The following is a 22,870-nucleotide window of genomic DNA, read 5'->3' on the forward strand; positions in this document are numbered from 1 at the left end:
TTATTTTTCTTTATTGTATTTATTTATATATATTTTTGTATGAACATGTACTAATTGTAATCCCCATAGTTCTACCTTGTTTGAGAATTTGATGTTTCTGATCTCCTCCTATGGTGTTTTTAATATGTCTATAGTGTATATGTTTTTATGGGGGGATTGTTTTTTTTTTGTCTAAATAAAACTTATGAATTATTCAAGGACTTTGTGTGTGGATAATTTTTGAGGTTTTGATGTAGCTAATGTATTTAAGGTAAAATCTCATTTTGGATGATTTGAAGATTTTTGATGTTCTGCCTTGCTTAGCTATTGGAAGGTAGCATCCCCATTGTGACTTTACTTTAACAATTCCTAAGTCCTTACGAGAAGGTAGTGCTGATTGCTCTGTCTAAAGTTTGAATGGCTGTCCTTTTTATAATTTCATTTATAATAAAATCTGCAATGGAGGATCCAAATGGAGTCTCTAGCACAGGTGTCAACAGCCTAACCTCCACTACGCATTTCACAGTAATGTTCTGCTTGTTACATTTGAAACAAACATTTCCAGAACAAAATATTTGTAACACTAGCCTCAAAATGTATTCATCTTACTCTGTTATTAGCCTTAAAAGGCTTACTAAACCACTGGATCTCAGACACACTTCCCACCATTTCTGAGCTAACAACCTCGCTTAACCCCTTAAGGTCCAAGCCAATTTTCGTTTTTGCGCTTTTGCTTTTTCCATTTTATGTTTAAAAGTCCATAGCGCTTGCATTTTTTCACCTAGAGACTTATATGAGTGCTTATTTTTTGCGAAACCAATTGTACTTCGCAATTACAGGCATAATTTTTCCATAAAATATGTTGTGAAACCGGAAAAAAATCATTTGCGCTGTCAAATTGAAAAAAAAAACGAATTTGTTTTGATTTCGGGGAGATTTGCATTTACGCCGTTTGCCCTATGGTAAAACTGACTTGTTATGCATGTTCCTCAAGTCGTTACGATTACTATGATATATAACATGTATAACTTATATTGTATCGGATGGCCTGTAAAAAATTCAAACCATTGTTAACAAATATATGTCACTTAAAATCGCTCCATTCCCAGGCTTATAGCGCTTTTATCCTTTGGTCTATGGGGCTGTGTGAGGTGTCAGTTTTTGCGCCATGATGCGTTCTTTCTACCGGTACCTTGATTGCGCATATACGACTTTTTGATCGCTTTTTATTACATTTTTTCTGGATTTGATGCGACCAAAAATGCGCAATTTTGCACTTTGGAATTTTTTTGCGCTTATGCCGTTTACCGTGCGAGATCAGGAATGTGATTAATTAATAGTTTGGGCGATTACGCGCGCGGCGATACTAAATATGTTTATTTATTAATTTATTAATTTATATTTATAAAATGGGAAAAGGGGGGTGATTTGGACTTTTATTAGGGGAGGGGATTTTTTATTAATAAAAACACTTTTTTACTTTTTTTTTTACATGGACTAGAAGCCCTCCTGGGGGGCTTGTATATACACAGCAATGATCTCTCATAGAGATCAATGCTGTGTATATACACAGCAAAGATCCATGAAATCGGTCATAGATTGCTATGGCCTGCTGCAGGCCATAGCAATCTACTGCCGAGCCGGGATCAGCGTCATTCCGACGCTGAGGCCCGGCACGGCCAGAAGAACGGATCTCCCCCCCGCGATCGCATCGTGGGGGGGAGATCCGACCCACTAGACACCAGGGATGTGATGTCTAAAGCCCTTCAATGCAGCTGTCAGGTTTGACAGCTGCATTGAAGTGCTTAATTAGCCGGCGCGGCAACGGGACCCGCGCCGGCTAACAAAGGCACTGCCCGGCTGCACGTGTCAGCCGGGATCAGCGCCGTTCAGAGCGGGGTCCCGGCCGGACCCCTCTCTGAACACCCCCCGCGGCGCCATGACGTATTAGATACGTCATGGGTCGCTAAGGGGTTAAAGAAACCCTTCATTGGGAAATGCTGGATGCAATCCGCAACAAAGGTGTTTCCACAAAAAATTTCACTAAAAAAATGGAAATTTTTTCTCATAAAGGTTATGTTGCAGGAGGAGAGGGAAGCTGTTATGAAACACTTTTGTAATACTGTTTGGTATCAGACGGCGGAGGCAATGGGCACTCTAGGAGTACTCAGAGTTCCTTAATTATATTAAAGATAGAGATTCTTTATCTACATTTCTTTCGATCCTGTAGAGCATTCATTTTTGTTCTTTAGATTCTATTGTTTTTTATAGCAAAATTGTTTTCAAACTTACTATATTGTATCCTATTTATGTCTTCCTTTGATATGTAACTGTATTGTTATAGATAAAATTTGAAAAATCTAATAAAAATATTTGGGAAAAAAAATATTTGTAACACAAAACATATCTGTTTTTTTTTTTTTTTTCTTTTTTAGAGCTCCCAGGAAAGCAGGAGCAGCTTTGTGCAATTTATAAAGTTCTCGGGCAGCTCCCACAGGCCAACTATAACAGCTTGGAAAGATTGATCTTCCACCTTGTCAAGTTAGTAAAATGAGTTCTTATTTTCAGCTAATATATTAAAAACATATTAAATCCTGCAAAGTCCAGTGCCCTAGTCTTTCTATGTCCTTTCCTGTTCCCTGTGATACATTCTCTTGGTTCTGCTGATGATTTTCTGAACGCACTGGCACCATCACCGAGGCATGTAATCTCCAAAGCTGGAAACACTTCTCATCCAGGGACATAAACCAAGGCACTGGGGCGCTGGTGCTGCACTCTGCAATGTATGATTTATATTACACACCTAACAGGTTGTAATTATTATAATTAATTTAGCAATTATTATTCATATTGATCATGGAAAGCCCCTTTAAGTCTTGCATAAAATTATGTTCCATAACTTTGCTCCATTGATTATTTTCAGGGTTGCTCTTTTAGAAGATGTGAATCGGATGTCTTCCAACTCTTTGGCTATAGTATTTGCCCCCTGCATACTTCGCTGTCCTGATAATTATGATCCGTTAACAAGCATGAAGGAGGTCTCGAAAGCCACTGCGTAAGTGAGAGACAAATGTCAAGTGCTTTATAGGAACTTATGAAAAGTTAGTGACATTATTGGTAATATACTGTTGATCTAGCTGCAAAGAGAGAAGTTTTCCTTTTGGGGCAGATACGCTGCAGACCTTCCACAGCAGGTTTGCATGCAGAAAATCCACCTTGTATTAGTCAGAGCTGTATTAGCCATTAGGGCCTCGTGATCCTGTGCCTAGGGCAGCAGTATTAAAGCAAATGTACCATCAGGTACATTCGCTTTAACATGACTCACGGATAGATCGGTGCCGGCGCAGGAAAGCCGTTGCCGCGGTCCCATATATGGCGCCGTTCTATCCACAGGTACTGGGCCGGGGCTAAAGCACTGGAGGCGGGCCTGGCCGCCCCCAGTGGGAGCAATCCCTCGCCGCTCTATGACGCGCTTCTGTTAGAATCAATGGACGAAGGCACCGGCATGTGGGTCATGTTAAAGCGAATGTACCTGATGGGGTACCAATGTACCAGTGAGTTTAAAAAAAAATACTTTTGAAATAGCTGCTTTTACTATGCTGTGGCCTGGAGAAAAAAAAATCAGTGTGATAAATCTGCATGACTTACTGGGTGGGCAGTGAATTTACTTACCCCAAGCACGACAAGCACTGTGCATCCGGGTCAGCTGGGGGAGAATAGAAGTGGTAGGCAACTATATGTCTTTTCTGTCCTACCCAGGCACATTAAATGAAAAAACAAACAGAATACCCCTTCAAGTTGTAGATTCAGGCTGGGTTCACACTACGTATATTTCAGTCAGTATTGTGGTCCTCATATTGCAACCAAAACCAGGAGTTGATTGAAAACACAGAAAGGCTCTGTTCACACAATGTTGAAATTGAGTGGATGGCCGCCATTTAATGGCAAATATTTGCTGTTCTTTTAAAACAACAGCTGTTATATTGAAATAATGGCAATTATTTACTGTTATATGGCGGCCATCCACTCAATTTCAACATTGTGTGAACAGAGCCTTTCTGTGTTTTTAATCCACTCCTGGTTTTGGTTGCAATATGAGGACCACAATACTGACTGAAATATACGTAGTGTGAACCCAGCCTCAAGGTGTAGATTCTAATCTACTGCATATTGATTAATGATGTGCAGACATTGCAGTGCTAAGTCCAAATTTGTGGGTTTTTCAGATTCATCATGCTGTCTTATAGCAAGTTTCTTATTTGCTCATAGTCACCAATCAGAATTCAGCTTTTATTCCACCAGAGCAATATGAAAAATGAGAGTTAAGCTGTGATTGGTTGGATATGAATGGACAACAAAAAGAATCTTAGGGTCTTATTAGATTATGCGATTTTTTTTTTCTCTCTGATTAACAATAAAAGATTGCAAATGAGCACTTTTGCAAACAACCTCAAATCGCTCACCAAAATACACGGAACAATAGTCATTAGTTACTCTCGCAGTTGCAATCATCATTATATTCTAGTATAGGAGCAATCATAACAACGAACGAACGATGTGTACATACACCAGAAGATTGGCAAACAATTAATGATGCGATCAACTCCCTCGGTAGCCGAATTCGTGGGGAGGTTGATTGGCATTGAGAAATATGCATACAAGAAATGGAAAGCTACCACAAAATTCAATAAGATTAGGGGCAAATGGATGTCTGCTCCTTACCTTGCGCCCCCAGGTTCCCGCACATAAGCCATATTGCCTATATGCTGTGATGATGGTCTCTTTCTGTTGTCTAATGGTAGGTACTAGGATTGTTTCAGTTTGGACTCTCTCTTCAGATAGGCTGAAAAACCACTATAATTTCTGATTTAAGCATTGTAATTAGAGTGTGCCACATATGCATTTCTGTCATACAATAAGGAATGGAAGGTTCGGGGGGTGGGGGGAAGGTTGGGGCAGGAATGGGGGGAGAGGGTGTGCCCTCTCAGGGTTTTGTTTGTACTGTGAGATAAAAATTTTTTTTTTTTTTAAATTCAATTAAAATTTTTATGCGAATGATATAACTATTTTTCACCCAATAATCTTTCCGTGTAATAGGGCCCTTACTATAAGAAAGCTTGATAAATCTCCTTAATTGACTCCTCCATTGATTTTCTGTTTAAATGTTCTGCAATAAACTCCACTGCGGCAAATCTGTATCTGTGTGGTTCAGGTTTACCAGTGGATTTCCCACTGGGGAAGATCCTCAGCATTACTGTCTTATATGGAAGTACCCTTTAAAGAGTACCTTTCGTTATAAAGAACTTTTGACATGTCATATAGACGTCTAAAGTTTTGATCAGTCCAGGTCTTAGTGCTCAGACCCGTACTGTTCGGGAGACAGAGCAAGGAGAAGACTGCATCTGCATCGCTTCCGCTCCCCACTCTTCATTTAAAAGATAAGAAAAGAGTCCGTAGCTCAATAGAAGCCCATTATAAGTCTGACTTCTTTTTTTTTTTTTTTTTAATTCAGAGCGGAGAGTGGATGCGCTGCGCTTGATCTCCCAAGCGGTACGGGTCTGAGCAGTCAGACCCAGACGTATCAAAATTTTTGACATGTCAAAAGCTTTTTATGACAGGTACACTTTAAAGGGGTACTCCAGCGGGGGGCTATTTTGGGATCTGGCCAGAGAGGAGGTGGCTGAGAGAAAAGACGTCCACTCACCTCCCCGGATCCAGCGGCGGGTCCCGTATCGGGGCGCTCTGGTTCCTGGTCGCTTCCTGTTGTCTGACACTTGCTTGAGACGTGACGAGAGGCGGGATCTGAGCGGACTTGAAACTGATCCCGCCTCGGTCACTGACTGGCTGAGCGGACTTAAGACGTCACGTCTCGAGCCCGTGTCAGACACCAGGAAGCGGCCAGGAATCGGGGACCAGAGCGCCGTGATACGGGACCTGCCGCTAGATCCGGGGAGGTGAGTGGATGTTGTTTCTCTCAGTCACCTCTTCCCTGGCCAGATCACAAAATAGCCCCCCTGCTGGAGTACCCCTTCAAGTACTAGGAATAACTAAATCTTTTTTTTTTTTCCTTTTGTAGATGTGTGGAGATGTTAATCAAAGAACAACTTAGACAATATAAAATTAAAATGCAGGAAATTGGCCTTTTGGAAGCAGCAGAGACTCGTGCAGTTTGCAGACTGTCGCTTCTAAGGCAGAGCTCAGTAAGTGATGCAGATCAGAGCATGATGGGTATATTTGTACAGCAGTTTCCTATTATCCTCTTTGGAAATCTTAATCTTAAAAACCATTTACCTTTTTTTTTTTTTTTTTAATTCAAAACTGATAAAAATTAGTCCCATATATTCAAAGTGCAATGTTATAACTATAACAACCGTCATGCATAACACTGGTCCCAGTCATCATTAACACTTTTTGGACACGATGTTAAGTTTTTTTTTCATTAATAAAAAATCCAATCCCAAGTTTAAAGCGAATAAACCAGCAGGTACATCGCTTTAAGATTTTAACATCAGTAGGCTGATGGCAGGGATGTTGGTGCTGTGGTCCTTTTTTTTTTTGAACCGCGGCCCGGTTTTCGTGCATAGCGCTGATGTATTCCCAGTCGTTGGCCCGGCCTGAAGCATTGGAGGCGGGCCAGCCCGACCCTAGTGGGAGGAAACCCCCTCCCCTCTGTGACACTGCTCAATTGATTCTAATTTGCCCGTCTATTGATGTTAAAATCTTAAAGCGATGTACCTTCTGGTACATTCACTTTAAATCAACCCCTTTTCCTGTTTTATAAATAAAAAAGAATGACTAAAAAAATCAAAAACAAAACATATTTGCTATAGCCACGTGCATAATCAACTCAACTATGAAATTATTACATTTCTAATCTCGCACAGTTTGTGTAAGCTCAAAAAAACCCTGCGAAATTATAGATTTTTGGTCACATCACGTCTGGAATTTTCTATAAAAAAAAAAAAAAAAGTGATCATAATGTTGCATATACATAAGCGAGTTACTAATAAAAAGTACAGATGATTGCGTAAGAAACTGCAAGTCAAATAGGCTCAAAGACCAAAAAAAAATATCCTTATGTGTCATAATAAAACATTTATTTTTAAAAAGTATTTAAAATTGCTGTTATATACTTTGCTTACGGTTTTAATTATACTGACTTGAGAAACATAAATAATGTTAGTTTTACCACAGGGTGAACGTCATAAAGACGAACTTGCACTTTTTTCCCCCCAATTCCACTGCAAATTTTACATATACACTGATCAGTCATAACATTAAAATCACCTGTCTGTTATAAGTCCCCCTCTTGTTGCCAAAGCAGCACCATGCTGTGGTGTGAATTCATTACTCTTTGTAACTATTCCTGAACAATTATTGTAGTGTCACAAGTCGCATTTTGCTGCTGAATGGAGCCACAGCCATAAGGGAATACTGTTACAGTGAAAACATGTACTTAATCTGCATTTATATTTTGGGATGTACTTTGTCAAATTACATGCACCTAAAGTGCCTGTTACAACCTTGTAGTTTGTTTTATAGCAAAACAATTAGTCACTTCTAAGTTTTCCTATTGGTCATGTATTGTGTTCAACCCTGTGTCGTCTACCCATTTCTTCTTGCAACAGGCATGGTCTGGTCATTTAGGATTTGTTTCTCCTATTGATGGTCTTCTGGTAGGTAAAATTCCTTGTGCCACCTTCAGCTGCATGCCTAGGAGTGCCTAAATCACACACAATGACAAGAGTTTATAGTAAAGCAGACTATTTTAATGGACACACAAATACCCTATTTATCTTCATATTTTTTATGTCCTGCCCTGATATCTGTAAATGAAATGGTTGGTCAAGCTTTCTCAGATTACATAAGCAATATAGATGTATCATTGTTCGATTGCCTAATTTAATGGAGCACTCTTCAGTTATGTTCCATAGTATCCAAAGGACCATATTATACAATCTGATAGAACACGTATAACTCATTTCCTTTAACCATTTATTTACTAAATTAAAGTGTAACTACTATTAAAAAAAAAAAAAAAAACTTGTCATAGCGACATGTATGAAGTTTGTATCGGTCGAAATCTGGCTTCTGAGAACCCCGCTGATCACTAGAATGAAGGGGCGTCGACTGCTCAAAGCAGTCTATGGAAATCACATGCCTGCAGAGGAGATGAAGGGACAGAGCCCGCACTCCTGCACGAGGAAGCCCCTTCATTCTAGCTATCGACGGGGTTCTCAGCTGCCGGACCCTGACCAATATACACCTCTAACATGTCAGAAGTTATTTTTAAAATGGTAGTTACACTTTAAAGCTTTCACCAAAGTCATTTTTGAGGCCTTCACGAAAGTCATTCCAAGATTCCAATTTCTTGTCCATTAAAGAGTTTGCTACTTCTGCATGTGCCAAATTTAGCTTTTGAATCAATTTCTGTTCTAAGCTGACCAGTATAAAATATGTTAGTGGGGTTTCCAATGATAACATTAGGTCAGAAGATGTACATTTGTATTTTGCAGAGTAAGAGTCCGTCACCCAGTGGCAATGGTTTACCTGATCTGCAAGGAGTGCAGGAGGGGCAATTTGCAGACTGCGAAGCTGTGCGTGAATCAGAATTACTTATAGAAAGGATAAGATCTATTAAGGATGAGAAGTAAGTGTTAATTCAAGTTAAATGTTTGTTTGATCACATCAATTCTGTACAAAATTTAGCTGTTTTGGAGGTTTTTAAAGAAAAATACAACAATTTGAGCTTAGGAATTGTTGGGGTGAGATGTAAACTTGTTAGGCACTAGTCTCCTTATTGGTTTACAGTCCACACTTTCACACAGTAGTATTTTGTTAGAATTTTGGAATAATATTTGTAAGCCAAAATGTAAAGTAGGTTTAAACATGGAAAATCACTCCATAATATAAAACTAATTACTAGAGATGAGCGAATATTATACAATCGAATAGCTATTTGGTCTAATACTGCAGTATGCGAAAGTTCGATAGAATATGTGATCGAATATTTGAATCTGAATTACCTTTACTAAAACAGCTAAACAATTATTTAGCTGTTTTAATAAAGTTTACTGCTCCCTGGGAAAGCAGGGAAGCAATATTACAGGGATCGGTATTACTGGGGTTAGCGATCCCCGGCAATAATGCCGATTCCTGTAATAGTTAATATATTTAATTTAATAAAAAAAAAATTGTTCTAAAAAAGTTATTTTCATTGATCAATAGCTTAATTAAAACGAATCTATGCTTTTGCAATTAAATATACTGTTAATAAAAAATAAATATATAAATGTATATTTATTTATTTACAGTATATTTAATTGCAAAAGTATGTATTCGTTTTAATTAAGCTATTGAACGACGAAAATGTGTTTAGTTAATTAAATTTTAACTACTACAGGAAGCTCTATTGCCGGCAAAACCTATTGCCAGTAATACAGTGTGGGTGCCACACTGTAAGCAGCAATCTGTAAAGATGGGTGTTGGGCTCCTGTTCGTGTGGTTTTTTTGTGTGTTTCTCCCTTTTTGTATTTCAGATATCGTTGTCCTGTGGATTACAGCGGATTCGATGGACTACGTCGATGACCAGCGTGTCTTTATTTGTTTACTATATAGACTTAGTAGTGGAGGCTGTCTGATAGACGGAATCCATTATTAAGTCGGGGCTTAGTGTTTGCCGGTATAAAATGGCTAACGCTAACCCCCCCCCCCCATTATTACCCCTGTACCCAATGCCATCTGGGGTACTGGGAAGAGCCGGGTGCCAGTGGGCCTGGAGCATCAAAATTGGCGCTCCTGGAGTGGGCGGCAGCAGGCTGGTAATATTAAGGCTGGGGAGGGCCAAAAACAATGGCCCTTCCCACCCTGGTGTTACTAGGCTGCTGTTGCTTGGTTTTTAACCTGTCTGGTTATGAAAATAGGGGGAACCCTATGCGGTTTTTTAAATTATTTATTTATTTATTTATTTATTTATTTAAAAAAAAAAAAAGTGTACGGTTCCCCCTTTTTTCATAACCAGCTGGGTTAAAAACCAAGCAACAGCAGCCTAGTAACACCAGGGTGAGAAGGGTCATTTGTTATTAGCCCTCCCCAGCCTAAATATTAGCAGCCTGCTGCCGCCCAGTCCAGGAGCGCCAATTTTGACGTTACAGGACCACTGGCACCCAGCTCTTCCCAGTACCCCTGGTGGCATTGGGTACTGGGGTAATAGTGGGGGGGGGGCGGGGGTTATTGTTGGCCATTTTATACCGGCTAGCACTAAGCCCTACCCTAGTAATGGATTTCGTCTATTAGACTGCTTCCACTACTAATGCTGCGTTTACACGTAACGATTATCGTGCGAATTTGCGCGATAACTGTTGAATTGGAACGATAATCGTACGTGTAAACGCAGCGAACGATCGAACGACGCACGATAAATCTTACATCGTGATCTTTCATCAGGTCAGCAAATCGTCGTTCATCGTACGCAAAAAATTCGCAAATCGTTCCGTGTGAACAGTCGTTCGCCGATTTAACCAATGTGTGAGATAGGCTTAAACGATCGCAAAACGATCGCAGTGCGAATTTTCGTACGATATATCGTACCGTCTAAACGCTTATCGTTATAAAAAAAAAAATCGTAAATCCGACATCGCTAATCGTACGATCGGGCCAATAATCGTTACGTGTAAACGCAGCATAAGTCTATATAGTAAAGAAATAAAGACACGACCCAAGTGAAAAATTTATATTTTTTTTATTTAACAAAAGATTTTTATTAAGTTGTTTGGGTCAAATACAGGCCATACTGCTCAAAAAACATTGAAGTACTGTAAATATAAAGAACAAAAAAAAATTTTTTATTCAAATAAAAACACCCCCACACCCCTTGTTGACCATTTTATATAAAAAAAAAAATCCCAACAACCGCTGGTCATCGATGTAGTCCATCGAATCCACCGTAATCCACAGGATACCGATATCTAAAAAACAAAAAGGGAGAAACACACAAACAGGAGCACAACACCCATCATTCTGAGCAGTGTTGTGCACCTTACAGTATGCAGCATCTTTACAGATTGCTGCTTACAGTGTGGCACCCAAGGGGTTAAAGGAGGATGCATGGTATCCCCCTAACCCTTTTGGGTGCCATACTGAACAATCTGGCCCCCAGGGGGTTAAGTAAGGGTCCCCACTTAACCCCTTGGGGGCCAGATAATGTCAGCAGGGCCGGCGTTAGGGGGGGGCAAGCAGGGCAAATGCCCAGGGCCCCCATCCCCCAGGGGCCCCCTACCGCAGTTCCAGTAGGAGAGGAGAGCACAGAAAGCGTCATGCAGTGTCTGTGAATGATCCCTGGCTACTGCGCTGGGCTGGTGTCTGCTCCCCCTTCCTCCAGCTCCTCTTACTGCACGTGACTTCCTCCTCCTGGTGTGGAGCTGTCGGGACGATGGAGGAGAGGGCTGCCGGGTGAGGATGACAGCCTGCTGCTGCTGCAAGGAACATGAGGGGGATTCACAACTACACCCAGTATGCTAGAGGGGGTAAGTATACTGTACATGTAGTGTGTAATGTGTATGAATGCTATGTGTATGATGTATGAATGTAGTGTATGTTACATGTCCTGTGTATAGTGTATGGACTGGATGGTTTGAATCTGTATAATGTGTTTTCATGGATGTGTGTGTGTATATATATATATATATGTATATGTATATGTATATATATGTGTGTATATATATATATATATATATATATATATATATATATATATATATATATATATATATATATATGTGTGTGTATATGTATGTATATATATATATATATATATAATGGTGTGTGTGTGTATATAAGCACTGCTGTGTGTATAGGAGCTGCAGCCGTTCTCTGGCCTCATCAGTCCTATGTAATTGCTGCAGGTCACCACTAAGGCCGCTGATTGGCTGCAGCTCCTATGTATATAAGGTAATACGGTGTATTTTATTGAGAAAAAAAAATATGGTGGTATTCAGTCCTTAGGTGGTGGTCACTGTATGGCGGTAATATTGGTCTGTATATAGTGTCATTATGCAGTGGTCACTCTTTGGCATTAATATTGGTCTGTATATAGTGTATATATAGTCATTACTGCCATAGATTGACTACCACATAATGACACTATATACAGACCAATATTACCGCCATACAATGACCACCACATAATGACTCTATATACACACTATATACAGACCGATAGTACAGCCATAGAGTGATCGCCACATAATATTGGTCTGGATACAGAGTCATTATGCAGTGGTCAATCTATGGCAGTAATATTGGTCTGTATATAGTATGTACAGTATATAGAGTTATTATGTGGTGGTCAGTCTATGGTGGTAATATTGGTCTGTTTATAGCGTATATATAGAGTCATTACTGCCATAGATTGACTGCCACATAATGACTCTATATACACACTATATACAGACCAATATTACCGCCATAGTGACAGCCACTTAATATTGGTCTGTATACAGTGTATATAGAGTCATTCATTATACAGTGGTCAGTCTATAGCGGTAATATTGGTCTGTATATAGAGTCATGCGGTGGTCACTTTATGGCGGTAATATTGGTCTGTATATAGTGTATATAGAGTCATTATGGGGCAGTCACTTTATGGTGTTAATGTTGGCCTATATATAGTGTGTTTCTTCAATAACGGTATGGAGGTAATATTTGGTCCTGATTATAGTGATTTTTTTATTTTATTTTTTTAAAGCAATTAATATAAATAGTTCTTGTGTTTACACCACTAGCGGCAGTCCCGGCATGTAGCGGCAGTCCCGGCATGTAGCGGCAGTCCCGGCATGTAGCGGCAGTCCCGGCATGTAGCGGCAGTCCCGGCATGTAGCGGCAGTCCCGGCATGTAGCGGCAGTCCCGACATGTAGCGGCAGTCCCGGCATGTAGCGGCAGTCCCGGCATGTAACCTTCTGAATTGAGTATGGGCCCTAATACATGGAGCGAAAATTGTCCGAATCAGGACGCTATCGCTCTGTGAGGACACTGGGGAACGTGATCAGGTAGTATATATCACAGTCAAGGCCTGAGGACACCGGGGAACGTGATCAGGTAGTATATATCTTCATTGTTTACTATATACAGCAAGGATTGCACACATATCACTAATGATATACTGTATATATACACATAGGGGGAGATTTATCAAACATGGTGTAAAGTAAAACTGGCTCAGTTGCCCCTATCAACCAATCAGATTCCACCTTTCATTACTCAGATTCTAAGTAGGTGGAATCTGATTGGTTGCTAGGGGCAACTGAGCCAATTTTTCTTTACACCAGTTTGATAAATCTCCTCCATAGCTTTTGCTGCATCATAAAAGAGCCATGTAGTAGGCTCTCTAAGCGAGCTCCATTCTACTAGATTGGCGCTCACTTCTGCGGAATATCAGGCCGTGTAACACGGCCTTAAAAGTGGCCGTACACTTCCAATAACTGCTGGCTGAACAATCCTTCAGCTGACAATTATCTCTCCCATCCGGTCCCGTCCTCCCCATACACAGAAATTTGGCACATCTGAGTGTTCCTGTGTTCTCTATGAGAGGGGAAAGCCATAGCCATACAGATCTGATGGTGGCTTATCTCTCTGAGAACAAAGAGGTTGGGCGTTGGTTTTCCATCAAGCTCGACCCCCTATGTCCACTGATATCATCTGTCAGAGGACTGTCCAGAGAGCCCCATACACCTTACACTGATGGCCGAACCCACCAGGAGCAACAGGTACCACCAACAAAAGAGTCAAATGTATAGGGACCTTAAATTGTTGCTACAATATTTCAGCATTTGGGACCCCACCTTCAACTTTGCCCAGGGCCACATCTAGTCTAAAACCGGCCCTGAATGTCAGACTGAACCCATACCAGCAAGGAAGGGGTTAAGTGACCCCCCTTCCTTGCTTGGATGGGTGTAGTGCAGGGGGGGGGGAGCTTTCTTCTCACCCTCCGATGTCTTCTATCTTCTCTCTTCGATGGTTCACGGCACACTGAGCTTAGTGTGACAGGATCGGCTCTTTATATGTCCGCATAGCCAATCTAAATGTTTCTTCTAATGTTGCTATTGTGATAAAAAAAAAATAGCATCATTAGAAGAAACATTTGCTGTTTTAATTAAAGTAAAGTATTAATTATTACATTCAGCTGTATTACTGGCAATAGGTATTGCCGGCAATAATAGAGCTTCCTGTAGTAGTTAATGTTTAATTAATAAAACACATTTTCGTTCTAATAAAGTAATTTTTTTTGTTCAATACCTAATTAAAACGAATACATACTTTTGAAATTAAATATACTGTAAATAAATATATATATACATATATTTATTTTTTATTAACAGTATATTTAATTGCAAAAGCATGGATTCCTTTTAATTAGGTATTGAACAACGAAAATAACTTTTTTAGAACAATTTTTTTTTTTTATTAATTAAATATATTAACTATCACAGGAATCGTCATTATTGCCGGGGATCGCTAACCCCGGTAATACAGATTCCTGTAATACTGATTTCATGCTTTCCCAGATGCATTCCAGAGGTGTTTGCATCACTTTCTAAAGGTGTCTTGGACTTGGTGACCTCCAATTCATCGAATCTTGATTTCCAGGTCCCGAGGATTTTTCTCCCATAGACTATAATGGGATTTGATATTCGGTCGAATATTGGGAGCTATTCAAATCAAATCCAATCGAATATTTCACTATTCGCTCATCTCTACTAATAACCTTTGAGAGGCTTGGTTCTGTGGTAAATGGAAATAAAAAAGAATATGGTCACAAACAAGAGAATATAATTGGCTCTTGGCTGTACAGTTCATGGTTTGTTTTTTGATGTAAACTAGTTAAAGTGTCACTGTCATTATAACATTTAAAATCTAAATCAACAGTAGATGTGATATAAAGCAAGTTAGCAGTTTGCATTCATTCATTATTATTATTTATTTATGTATTTATTTATTTGTTCATTTTGTTATCATGCTGAAAAACAAAGTTATACTTATTTGTATCCAGGTGCAGTCTCCAGAAGGCAGATTTTTAGTCTTGTGTTGGTTCAAATAATAGACTAAACCCAGGTCCAGCCAGTACAGAGTCACAGCTCACTGTGTCCATCAATCACATAACTGCCTTCTCTGTGAGCGCAGATGACCGGGACTTCCTGCGTTTAGTCTTTTTTTTTTTTCTTCTTCTTTCTTTCTTTAAAGAGACTAAACACAGTAGGTCCCGTGTTTTCCATAATAAAAAAAAGTCAATTGCAAACATGCTTTATAGCACATCTACTGTTGATTTCAGATTTTGAAAATTTCAACAGCCATGACACTTTGTTTCCTCTTTTTTTTTTTTTTTTTTTTTTTTTTAAACACTGACCAAGTTACATTATGTCATTAGTTTCACTCATTTATATTTTGCAGGGAAGATATTACTTACCGACTTCCGGAACTTGAACAACGTGGCTCAGATGAAGAGAATATGGACTCTGAAACCTCAAACAGCACAGAGAGTTTATTGGACGATCGACCTGTTGCTGTAGAAAAGGAAGGTCAGTATTAAGGTAGTGTGTCCTTTTGTATTACTTCTATATTAAAATATTGCATGCAAAGCTCTTCACAAGCATGACACAGCAAAAAGGATACATTTTTGCATTGGTATCCTAATTTGTGTAAGGAAGGGTTATCAGAGTAAATTCTGATGCAGCAGAATTTTTCTATAGAGGATTAAACAGTTTGCGTTTCAAAGTGTGAATTTCACATGTGAACAACATTGTTACAGATTTCTAAAAATCTGCAGCACCCCATGTTTTGGATATGACATGAATTTTACACTTTGAAATGCAAACTGTTCAATCCACTATAGAAAAATTGTACTGTGACTGAACTTAGGACCGTATTAGACGGCCCAATGCCTCCTGTAAGCGAGTGCCGTTTTGCTTGATCAGCGCTCTTTTACCAAGGCTATTATACTGCTTGATAATCGTTTAGCAAGTGCTGCACAGACATCGTTAGTGATGTTTGTGCAGTCCTTGTCACTGTCATTATAACTTTCAAAATCTAAATCAACAGTAGGTGTGAAATAAAGCAAGTTTGCAATATGCATTTATTTTTTTTGTAATCATGCTGTAAAACAAAGCTAAACTTACCAGAAATCCAGGTCCAGTCTCCAGAAGGCAGATTTTCTGACTTGTGCTGGTTAAAAAAAACAGACATAGGAATTCCGGCCAGTACAGAGACTCATGGCTTTGTATTGTCCATGAATCACATGACTGCCTTCTCTCTGTGGGCGCTCAGATAGCCTGGGATACACAGGACCTCCTGTTTTCTGACTGTTTCCTGTTTTTTGAGAAAAAAAAGGTCAGAAAACAGGAAGTGTTTTCTATGATAACTAAAAATAGCAAACTTGCTATATATCACATCTACTGTTGATTTAGATTTTGAAAGTTATAACGACAATGACACTTAAAGCTGTATACATTACCTCAGCATGGTCCCAGTGTTTTTCTGCCCTTTGCTCTTTTCCTGGAGTCGCTGCTGTAGCTTCAGAGCAGGTCTCTGAACTGACAGGCCACTTTGTCAATACTACAGGTATATAGGACCCCAAAACTATACACTACAGGTATACAGGACCTCCACCAACTATATACTACAGGTATACAGGACCCCAAACTATACACTACAGGTATACAGGACCCCAAAACTATACACTACAAGTATACAGGAACTCCACCAACTATATACTACAGGTATATAGGACCCCAAACTATACACTACAGGTATACAGGACCTCAAAACTATACACTACAGGTATACAGGACCTCCACCAACTCTATACTACAGGTATACAGGACCCCCAAACTTTACACTACAGGTATATAGGACCTCCACTAACTATATACTACAGGTATACAGGACCCCAAACTATAGACTACAGGTTTACAGGAACCCAAAACTATACACTACAGGTATAGAGGACCTCCACCAACTATATAATACAGGTATACAGCACCCCCTCCAACTCTATACTACAGGTATACAGGGCCCCAAAGCTATACACTACAGGTATACAGGAACTCCACCAACTATATACTACAGGTATATAGGACCCCAAACTATACTCTACAGGTATACAGGACCCCAAAACTATACACTACAGGTATACAGGACCTCCACCAACTCTATACTACATTTATACAGGACCCTCAAACTATGCACTACAGGTATACAGGACCCCCAAACTATATACTACAGGTATACAAGACCTCCATTAACTATACATTACAGGTATACAGCACCAACTATATACTACAGGTATACAGGACCCCTGAACTATACAGTACAGGTATACAGGACCTTCACCAACTGTACACTGCAGGTATACAGGACCTCCCTCAACTATACACTACAGGTATACAGCCCCCCCCAACTACACACTATAGGTATACAGCCCCCCCAACTATGCACTACAGATATGCGAGACCCCTAAAAACTATACATTGTGGGTATACAGAACCCCTCCAACTATGCACTACAGGTATACACTAATTCCACTGATTAACTCAGATGAAGCAATACCTTTAGCTTGGCCTCCTGGGCACCTTAGAACAAATCTAATTAACACACTGACACTTTATACCCGGGCAGCGCCGGGTACATTTTCTAGTGTGTGTGTGTGGTTAATGGGGCGGGCTGCAGACAAAATCGCAGCAGGGATGTATATCTCACTGCAGATCCGGCAAGTGTGTTTGTAACCTTAGGGTACAAACACACACACCGAATACGCAGCAGATCTGCAGCAGATTTGATGGTACAGACTTCATGCTGTGTTCAGTTATTTAAATCTAATTTGCTGCGTATCGCAGCAGTAAATACGCTGCGTATACGGTGTGTGTGTTTATACCCTTAAAAGCGTTATGAAAATTATCTGCACTAAATAGCTTATTTTGCATTTAAAAAAAGAAAAGGGTTACTTTTAATGGTAGCACAGACATATGCTGCTTATTTTCAAGATAAAATAGTAAAGTAGTTTTGCATAATTGTATTTTATTTTATTTTTTTTTAAAGCAACTTCTGTGGTGGATGCAGCTATTATATCGCAACCAGTGGTGCAAGCCAGCAATTTGGCAACCAAGGGCCCCATATCTACATTGAATCCTCCTCCAAGTATCAAGCGAAGGCCTTCCTCCTTTCTTGCAAAAATGAGAGGCACAAGACGCAATCCGGTACTGCCAACTGCAAATATAAAGTTACCACCTGGAATAACTAAAGCTTTAGACTACCCTGATGATTCAAGTAGTGTTCAAAGGAGAGAGCAGCCTGGGCGAAGAACTGACAGCATACAGTCTGTTTATGTCCCGGATGGTTCTGAATTGGGAGCCTCTAGAACACTAGATTATGAACCCACCGCCAAACTAATACGTCGCTTCTCGGATCCTCATCTCCAGATCCCCTGTCCTGAGGAGTCCAACCTATGAACAATGAGAAAAAAAATAAATGAAATCATTCCTGGACCTCATGTCAGTTATTGATAGTTGCTGGAAGTAGCTATTTTGGACTCACAGGACAAGAATATCAGTGATACCTGTAGGGGAAGGGGGTGAATTCATTTATATATTTAAACAGACTGCTGCCCCTCACTTGTGTACAACATGCAGTGTTGGGGTGTGTGAATGGAGTAATGAGTAAAAGGAGTGAGTGTTACCCTTTCTACAGTAGTGTAGGAGTTGAGTTCTAATTTAGTCATTCCGGGTTTGTAATATCATAGGACCAAAGGTGTCTTTTTTTTTTTTTGCCTTGTGCACCTGTTACAGTAATATTTTTAAAAGTATATGACAGTGTTTTTAATATTTTGAGATGTGTGCGCATATATACATACATATATATATATATATATATATATATATATATATATATATATATATATATCAAGAGGAGAGCCAAACTATTGAGATGTTCTGTTTTGTTTTTGAAACATTGGGGAGATTTATCAGGCAGTCTTATAGTGAGCAGTCAAGCAGTGAGAATAGTGAGAATGTCTTTTGTTTTGATGGCAGCACAGGCTTACTCTAAGGGGGCATTCACATGCTCTGTAGATGACGGCTGTGTCAGTACAGTAGCGGAAAGATTTGATAAGGTTCAGAACTCCTGGCATCATAATACATGATGCTGGGAGTTCCCAATGCTGGCCCGCAGCTTCACCCCCCATAGCATTTGTGATCTACACATCGTGTGAATGCCCCCCTAAGACTGCTTGATAAACCTTCCCCATTTTCTTTGTAAAAGATGACAGAATGTTTTGCTAGATGCAGTAAAGGAATGTGTTAGCCTACAGATAACTAGTGATGACTTTAGGGCTAGCACTACAGAATGCAAAGGCTACATCATATTTACCATGACACATGAGTAGAAACAACAGCTGCCTTATCAGTATGAGTTATATTTAGTCTTTTTCTATTTGCACATGTACAAATACTGCAGTTCATTCAGTCTATGTGCCCACCCTCAATCCGTCTAAGCACTAATTATTATTTTAGCTGTAGTCAAGTCTACTCCATCTAACTGGCAGCTTTAGCAATCCCATTCTGGTTTTGCAGTTTCCTAATTGTCATATAATTTACCGTATTTTCCGGCGTATAAGGCGACCACTGACTTTTAAAGAGATTGTCAGGGGTTCGCCTTATACGCCGGGAAATGTTAACCCCTGCCTGACCGCAGCCCTGATGCGGTCAGGCAGGGGTTAACTGCAGCTAAATTAATAAAACAACAAACGGTTAACTCATCCGGGCACGTTCCCGGCCTCCGCGCTGAGGATGGGAACGGGTCCAGGTAAGTTAACTGGTTTTTTTTTTTTTTTTTAAATGGTCGTCCCTACAGTGGGGATGCAGCCATTTTTGAGCCCCCCGCCACCATATGGGGCGACCACACCTGCGTATAAGACAACCCCCGACTTCTGACAAGATTTTTCGGGTTTAAAAAGTCGTCTTATATGCCGGAAAATACGGTAAGTAGTCCATTGAATTGACCTATGTTAGCCATAGATAAGGATATACCCCAATACACTGTCTGTTGCATAATTCTCACAATATGAACTGTGGGAAGTATAGTGCACTTCATTATCTTATGCATATCCGACACTGGTAAAAGAAACCACTAACATTGAAGTATTGATGATAAGAGTTCTAACCCAGTGAAGAAAAAATTTGATTTTATTTTGATATTTCACAGTTCTGATGGTACCTTTCCAAATTATTCATTTATGTAATTATCCCTAAGTCAAGAATCACTACAGTTTTCTGATGTCCAAAATTTTTTTGTTCACAAGGTAGTATGTTCTGTATAAAGGCTTTGTTCAACTTTGCAGCCATTTTTTGTATTATCCCAATAAGTCTATAAATGATAAATGAAGCAACTTTTTGGTTTTAAATAAACAATTCCTTCAATTTTGTTACAATGGCTCCTATGCGTCTTTATAGGAGTCAACAACATACAAACTCTGTGTAGTGTAACCTTGCAATCTCATTCGTTCTTACAGGTAATTACAAAATGAAATGTAGTATGGAACATGACTATTAGGAGCGGTTTAATTAAAGCCAATTACAAAGTTGCTTAATTTTATTCTATCTGTGTACATTGTCAGGCCGTGTTCACACATGGCATTTAATGCATGCTTAATTAGTGTTAGCACTATTTTGCTACAATTTTACAATTTTGTGGTAAAATTGCAATATTTTGGCAGAATATAGGCAAAAATATCAAACTTTTATTGGGAATTGTGTAATTAGCGCTAATTATTGCTCATTAAATGCTATGTGTGAACAGAGCCTGAAGGTAGATGTAGGCAATAATTATCTGAGCCAGAAGCAAGATCAAGGTGTCACACAACAATTGCATTTTTGTTCCAAGTCGTTTCAGGAAATCTAAAAATGTTATATTAAAAATTCTGGTAATATTTAAAGAAACTTATATCCATTTATTCAAGCTCTTCTGTTCTTTTCAGAAAATAAACATATTTATTTGAATGTTATAGCTTCAACAGCTGCCTGGCAAGCCCCTAATGAAGAGGCACTGCCGCATGACTACTTGAAGCACAATGAATTTGTTTTGTGCTTTCTTGTTCCCAGAGCCTAAGTTGCCTTTAAAACCATTTTTTAGTTTACATATTGATGTACTCAACACATAGGGGGAGATTAATGAATAGATGTAAATATACACCTGGTGTAAACTGCCCACAGCAACCAATCACAGCTCAGCTTTCAGCTCTGGTAAAATATTCTATTCCTATTCTATATAATATACCTATTCATAAATCTCCCCCATAATGTTGATTAAAGGGGTACTCCGGGCAAATTACATAATTTAACACTGCACTTACAAAGGAAAGTTATAGAACATTGCCATTTACACTCATTAGGACAGCTGTAATGTTACCAGTTTTTCAAAGAATCAAAGTCCCACAGGAAGTTCTGTAGTTCAGGAAGAAGGAAACACATCACGTCTCAGTGCTGTTCCACAGGTGCCATGTTGAGACGTGATGTATTTCCTCTCTGTCAAAGGGAAAACCCGCCCCTCAACACATCCTCTGCCCGCCCTACTCCTCCTCCTCTGCCCGCCCCACTCCTCCTTTGCCCGCCCCACTCCTCCTCTGCCCGCCCAGTTTTACAATACATACTATATTATCTGTCAGGCTCCCTCCTCTGTAAGATCTCAGTCTCCTCTGCTTCTCAGTCATCCTGGAGATCGGCAGCTGCTTGCAGCATCAGATCTCACAGATCTAATAGGAGGCATTTGGCACCCTTTCAATGCCAGATCCCTGCTAGGAGATCACTGGTGTCTGATGCTACAGGATTCTCCTCCAGAATGACTGAGAAGCAGAGGAGACCTCGGACACCAGGTTCAGCTATAACTCATAGTCCAGCAGCTGACAGCAAGCAGCAACATCTTTCTCGAGCTGAAAGGGTTTGTTTCAATGCTCCCTGGAAGATCCTGGCCAAGTTCAAGCTCCTGAAAGATGTTGCTGCTTGCTGTCAGCTGCTGGTCTATGTGTTATAGCTGAATCTGGTGTCCGAGGTCTCTGCTTCATAAGCACAATCACCATCATCAAGTATCAGCATGGCATGATGGTGGGGGTTGTATGTGTGTAAGCTGGAGTTGCAGAGCTTCCAGAACTACTACCACCATCATTGTCTCTTGGACAAGATGCTGGTAGTAATTTTTCAAGCTGTGCAACTCCAGGTTGCACAACCACAACCCTCAGCATCATGCTATATTAAAAGTAGACAATGGTGGCTGTAGTTTTTATTCACTGGACACCCTAATAAGGAACCTGGGTTGTCAGTATTTAACATTACTGTTTGTGTAGGGGACTAAGCTGTGCAGTGGGAGGGGAATAGATGGAGGGAGGCCGGGAATAGAGGAGCTAGGGATGGAGGGCGGGGTTGTGGGCATGTTTGTGGGTGGGAGGAGGAGGTGGGAGGTTTACAGAGGCAGGCCAGGGAAACAAGGCATTGTGGGGGCTGTAGGAATATGCAGCACACAGGCACTGGTCCAAACAGGAAGCTGGAGATGTAATCAGCAGCAACAGAGAACAGTGCAGGGGGCAGCTAGAGCAGCCAGAGTGGGAAGAAATGTGACAGAGGAAGCCAGTAACCATCCCCCAGTGTGTGAGGAGTTTAGATTTTACAGGGGGTGCCTGGAGTACTCCTTTAACTTAGAAGAATACATTGCTTCTAGTACATTCTGCTTCAGAGGTGCATTCACAGTTTTGAGCACACAACTCCAATTTTCCAGCATTCCCTGCATGTATTGCTATTGCTACATTTCTTTGATGATAAGAACCTTCTGGCCTCCAACTGTTGCAAAACTACAAAG

General features: G+C 40.0%; 1 protein-coding gene across 9 annotated transcripts in view; it reads left to right on the forward strand.

The window, feature by feature from the left end:
• The window catches only part of MYO9B (myosin IXB), a 165,447-nt gene extending 144,426 nt beyond the window's left edge, over positions 1-21,021 (forward strand). For 6 of the 9 annotated variants that reach the window (XM_069962283.1, XM_069962284.1, XM_069962285.1 and 3 more), the window contains 7 exons: positions 2,415-2,520; positions 2,903-3,034; positions 6,056-6,179; positions 7,608-7,655; positions 8,496-8,629; positions 15,425-15,552; positions 18,068-21,021. In XM_069962283.1, the coding sequence (XP_069818384.1) occupies positions 2,415-2,520; positions 2,903-3,034; positions 6,056-6,179; positions 7,608-7,655; positions 8,496-8,629; positions 15,425-15,552; positions 18,068-18,477 (1,082 nt within the window). In that variant the 3' untranslated portion in view covers positions 18,478-21,021. Of the gene's footprint in view, positions 1-2,414; positions 2,521-2,902; positions 3,035-6,055; positions 6,180-7,607; positions 7,656-8,495; positions 8,630-15,424; positions 15,565-18,067 lie in introns of all 9 variants that reach the window. The other 3 variants (XM_069962286.1, XM_069962292.1, XM_069962291.1) reach the window with 2 other exon arrangements.
• The last annotated feature ends 1,849 nt before the right edge of the window (positions 21,022-22,870 follow it).

This window comes from Dendropsophus ebraccatus, chromosome 3 (assembly GCF_027789765.1).
Source record: "Dendropsophus ebraccatus isolate aDenEbr1 chromosome 3, aDenEbr1.pat, whole genome shotgun sequence".
NCBI lineage: Eukaryota > Metazoa > Chordata > Amphibia > Anura > Hylidae > Dendropsophus > Dendropsophus ebraccatus.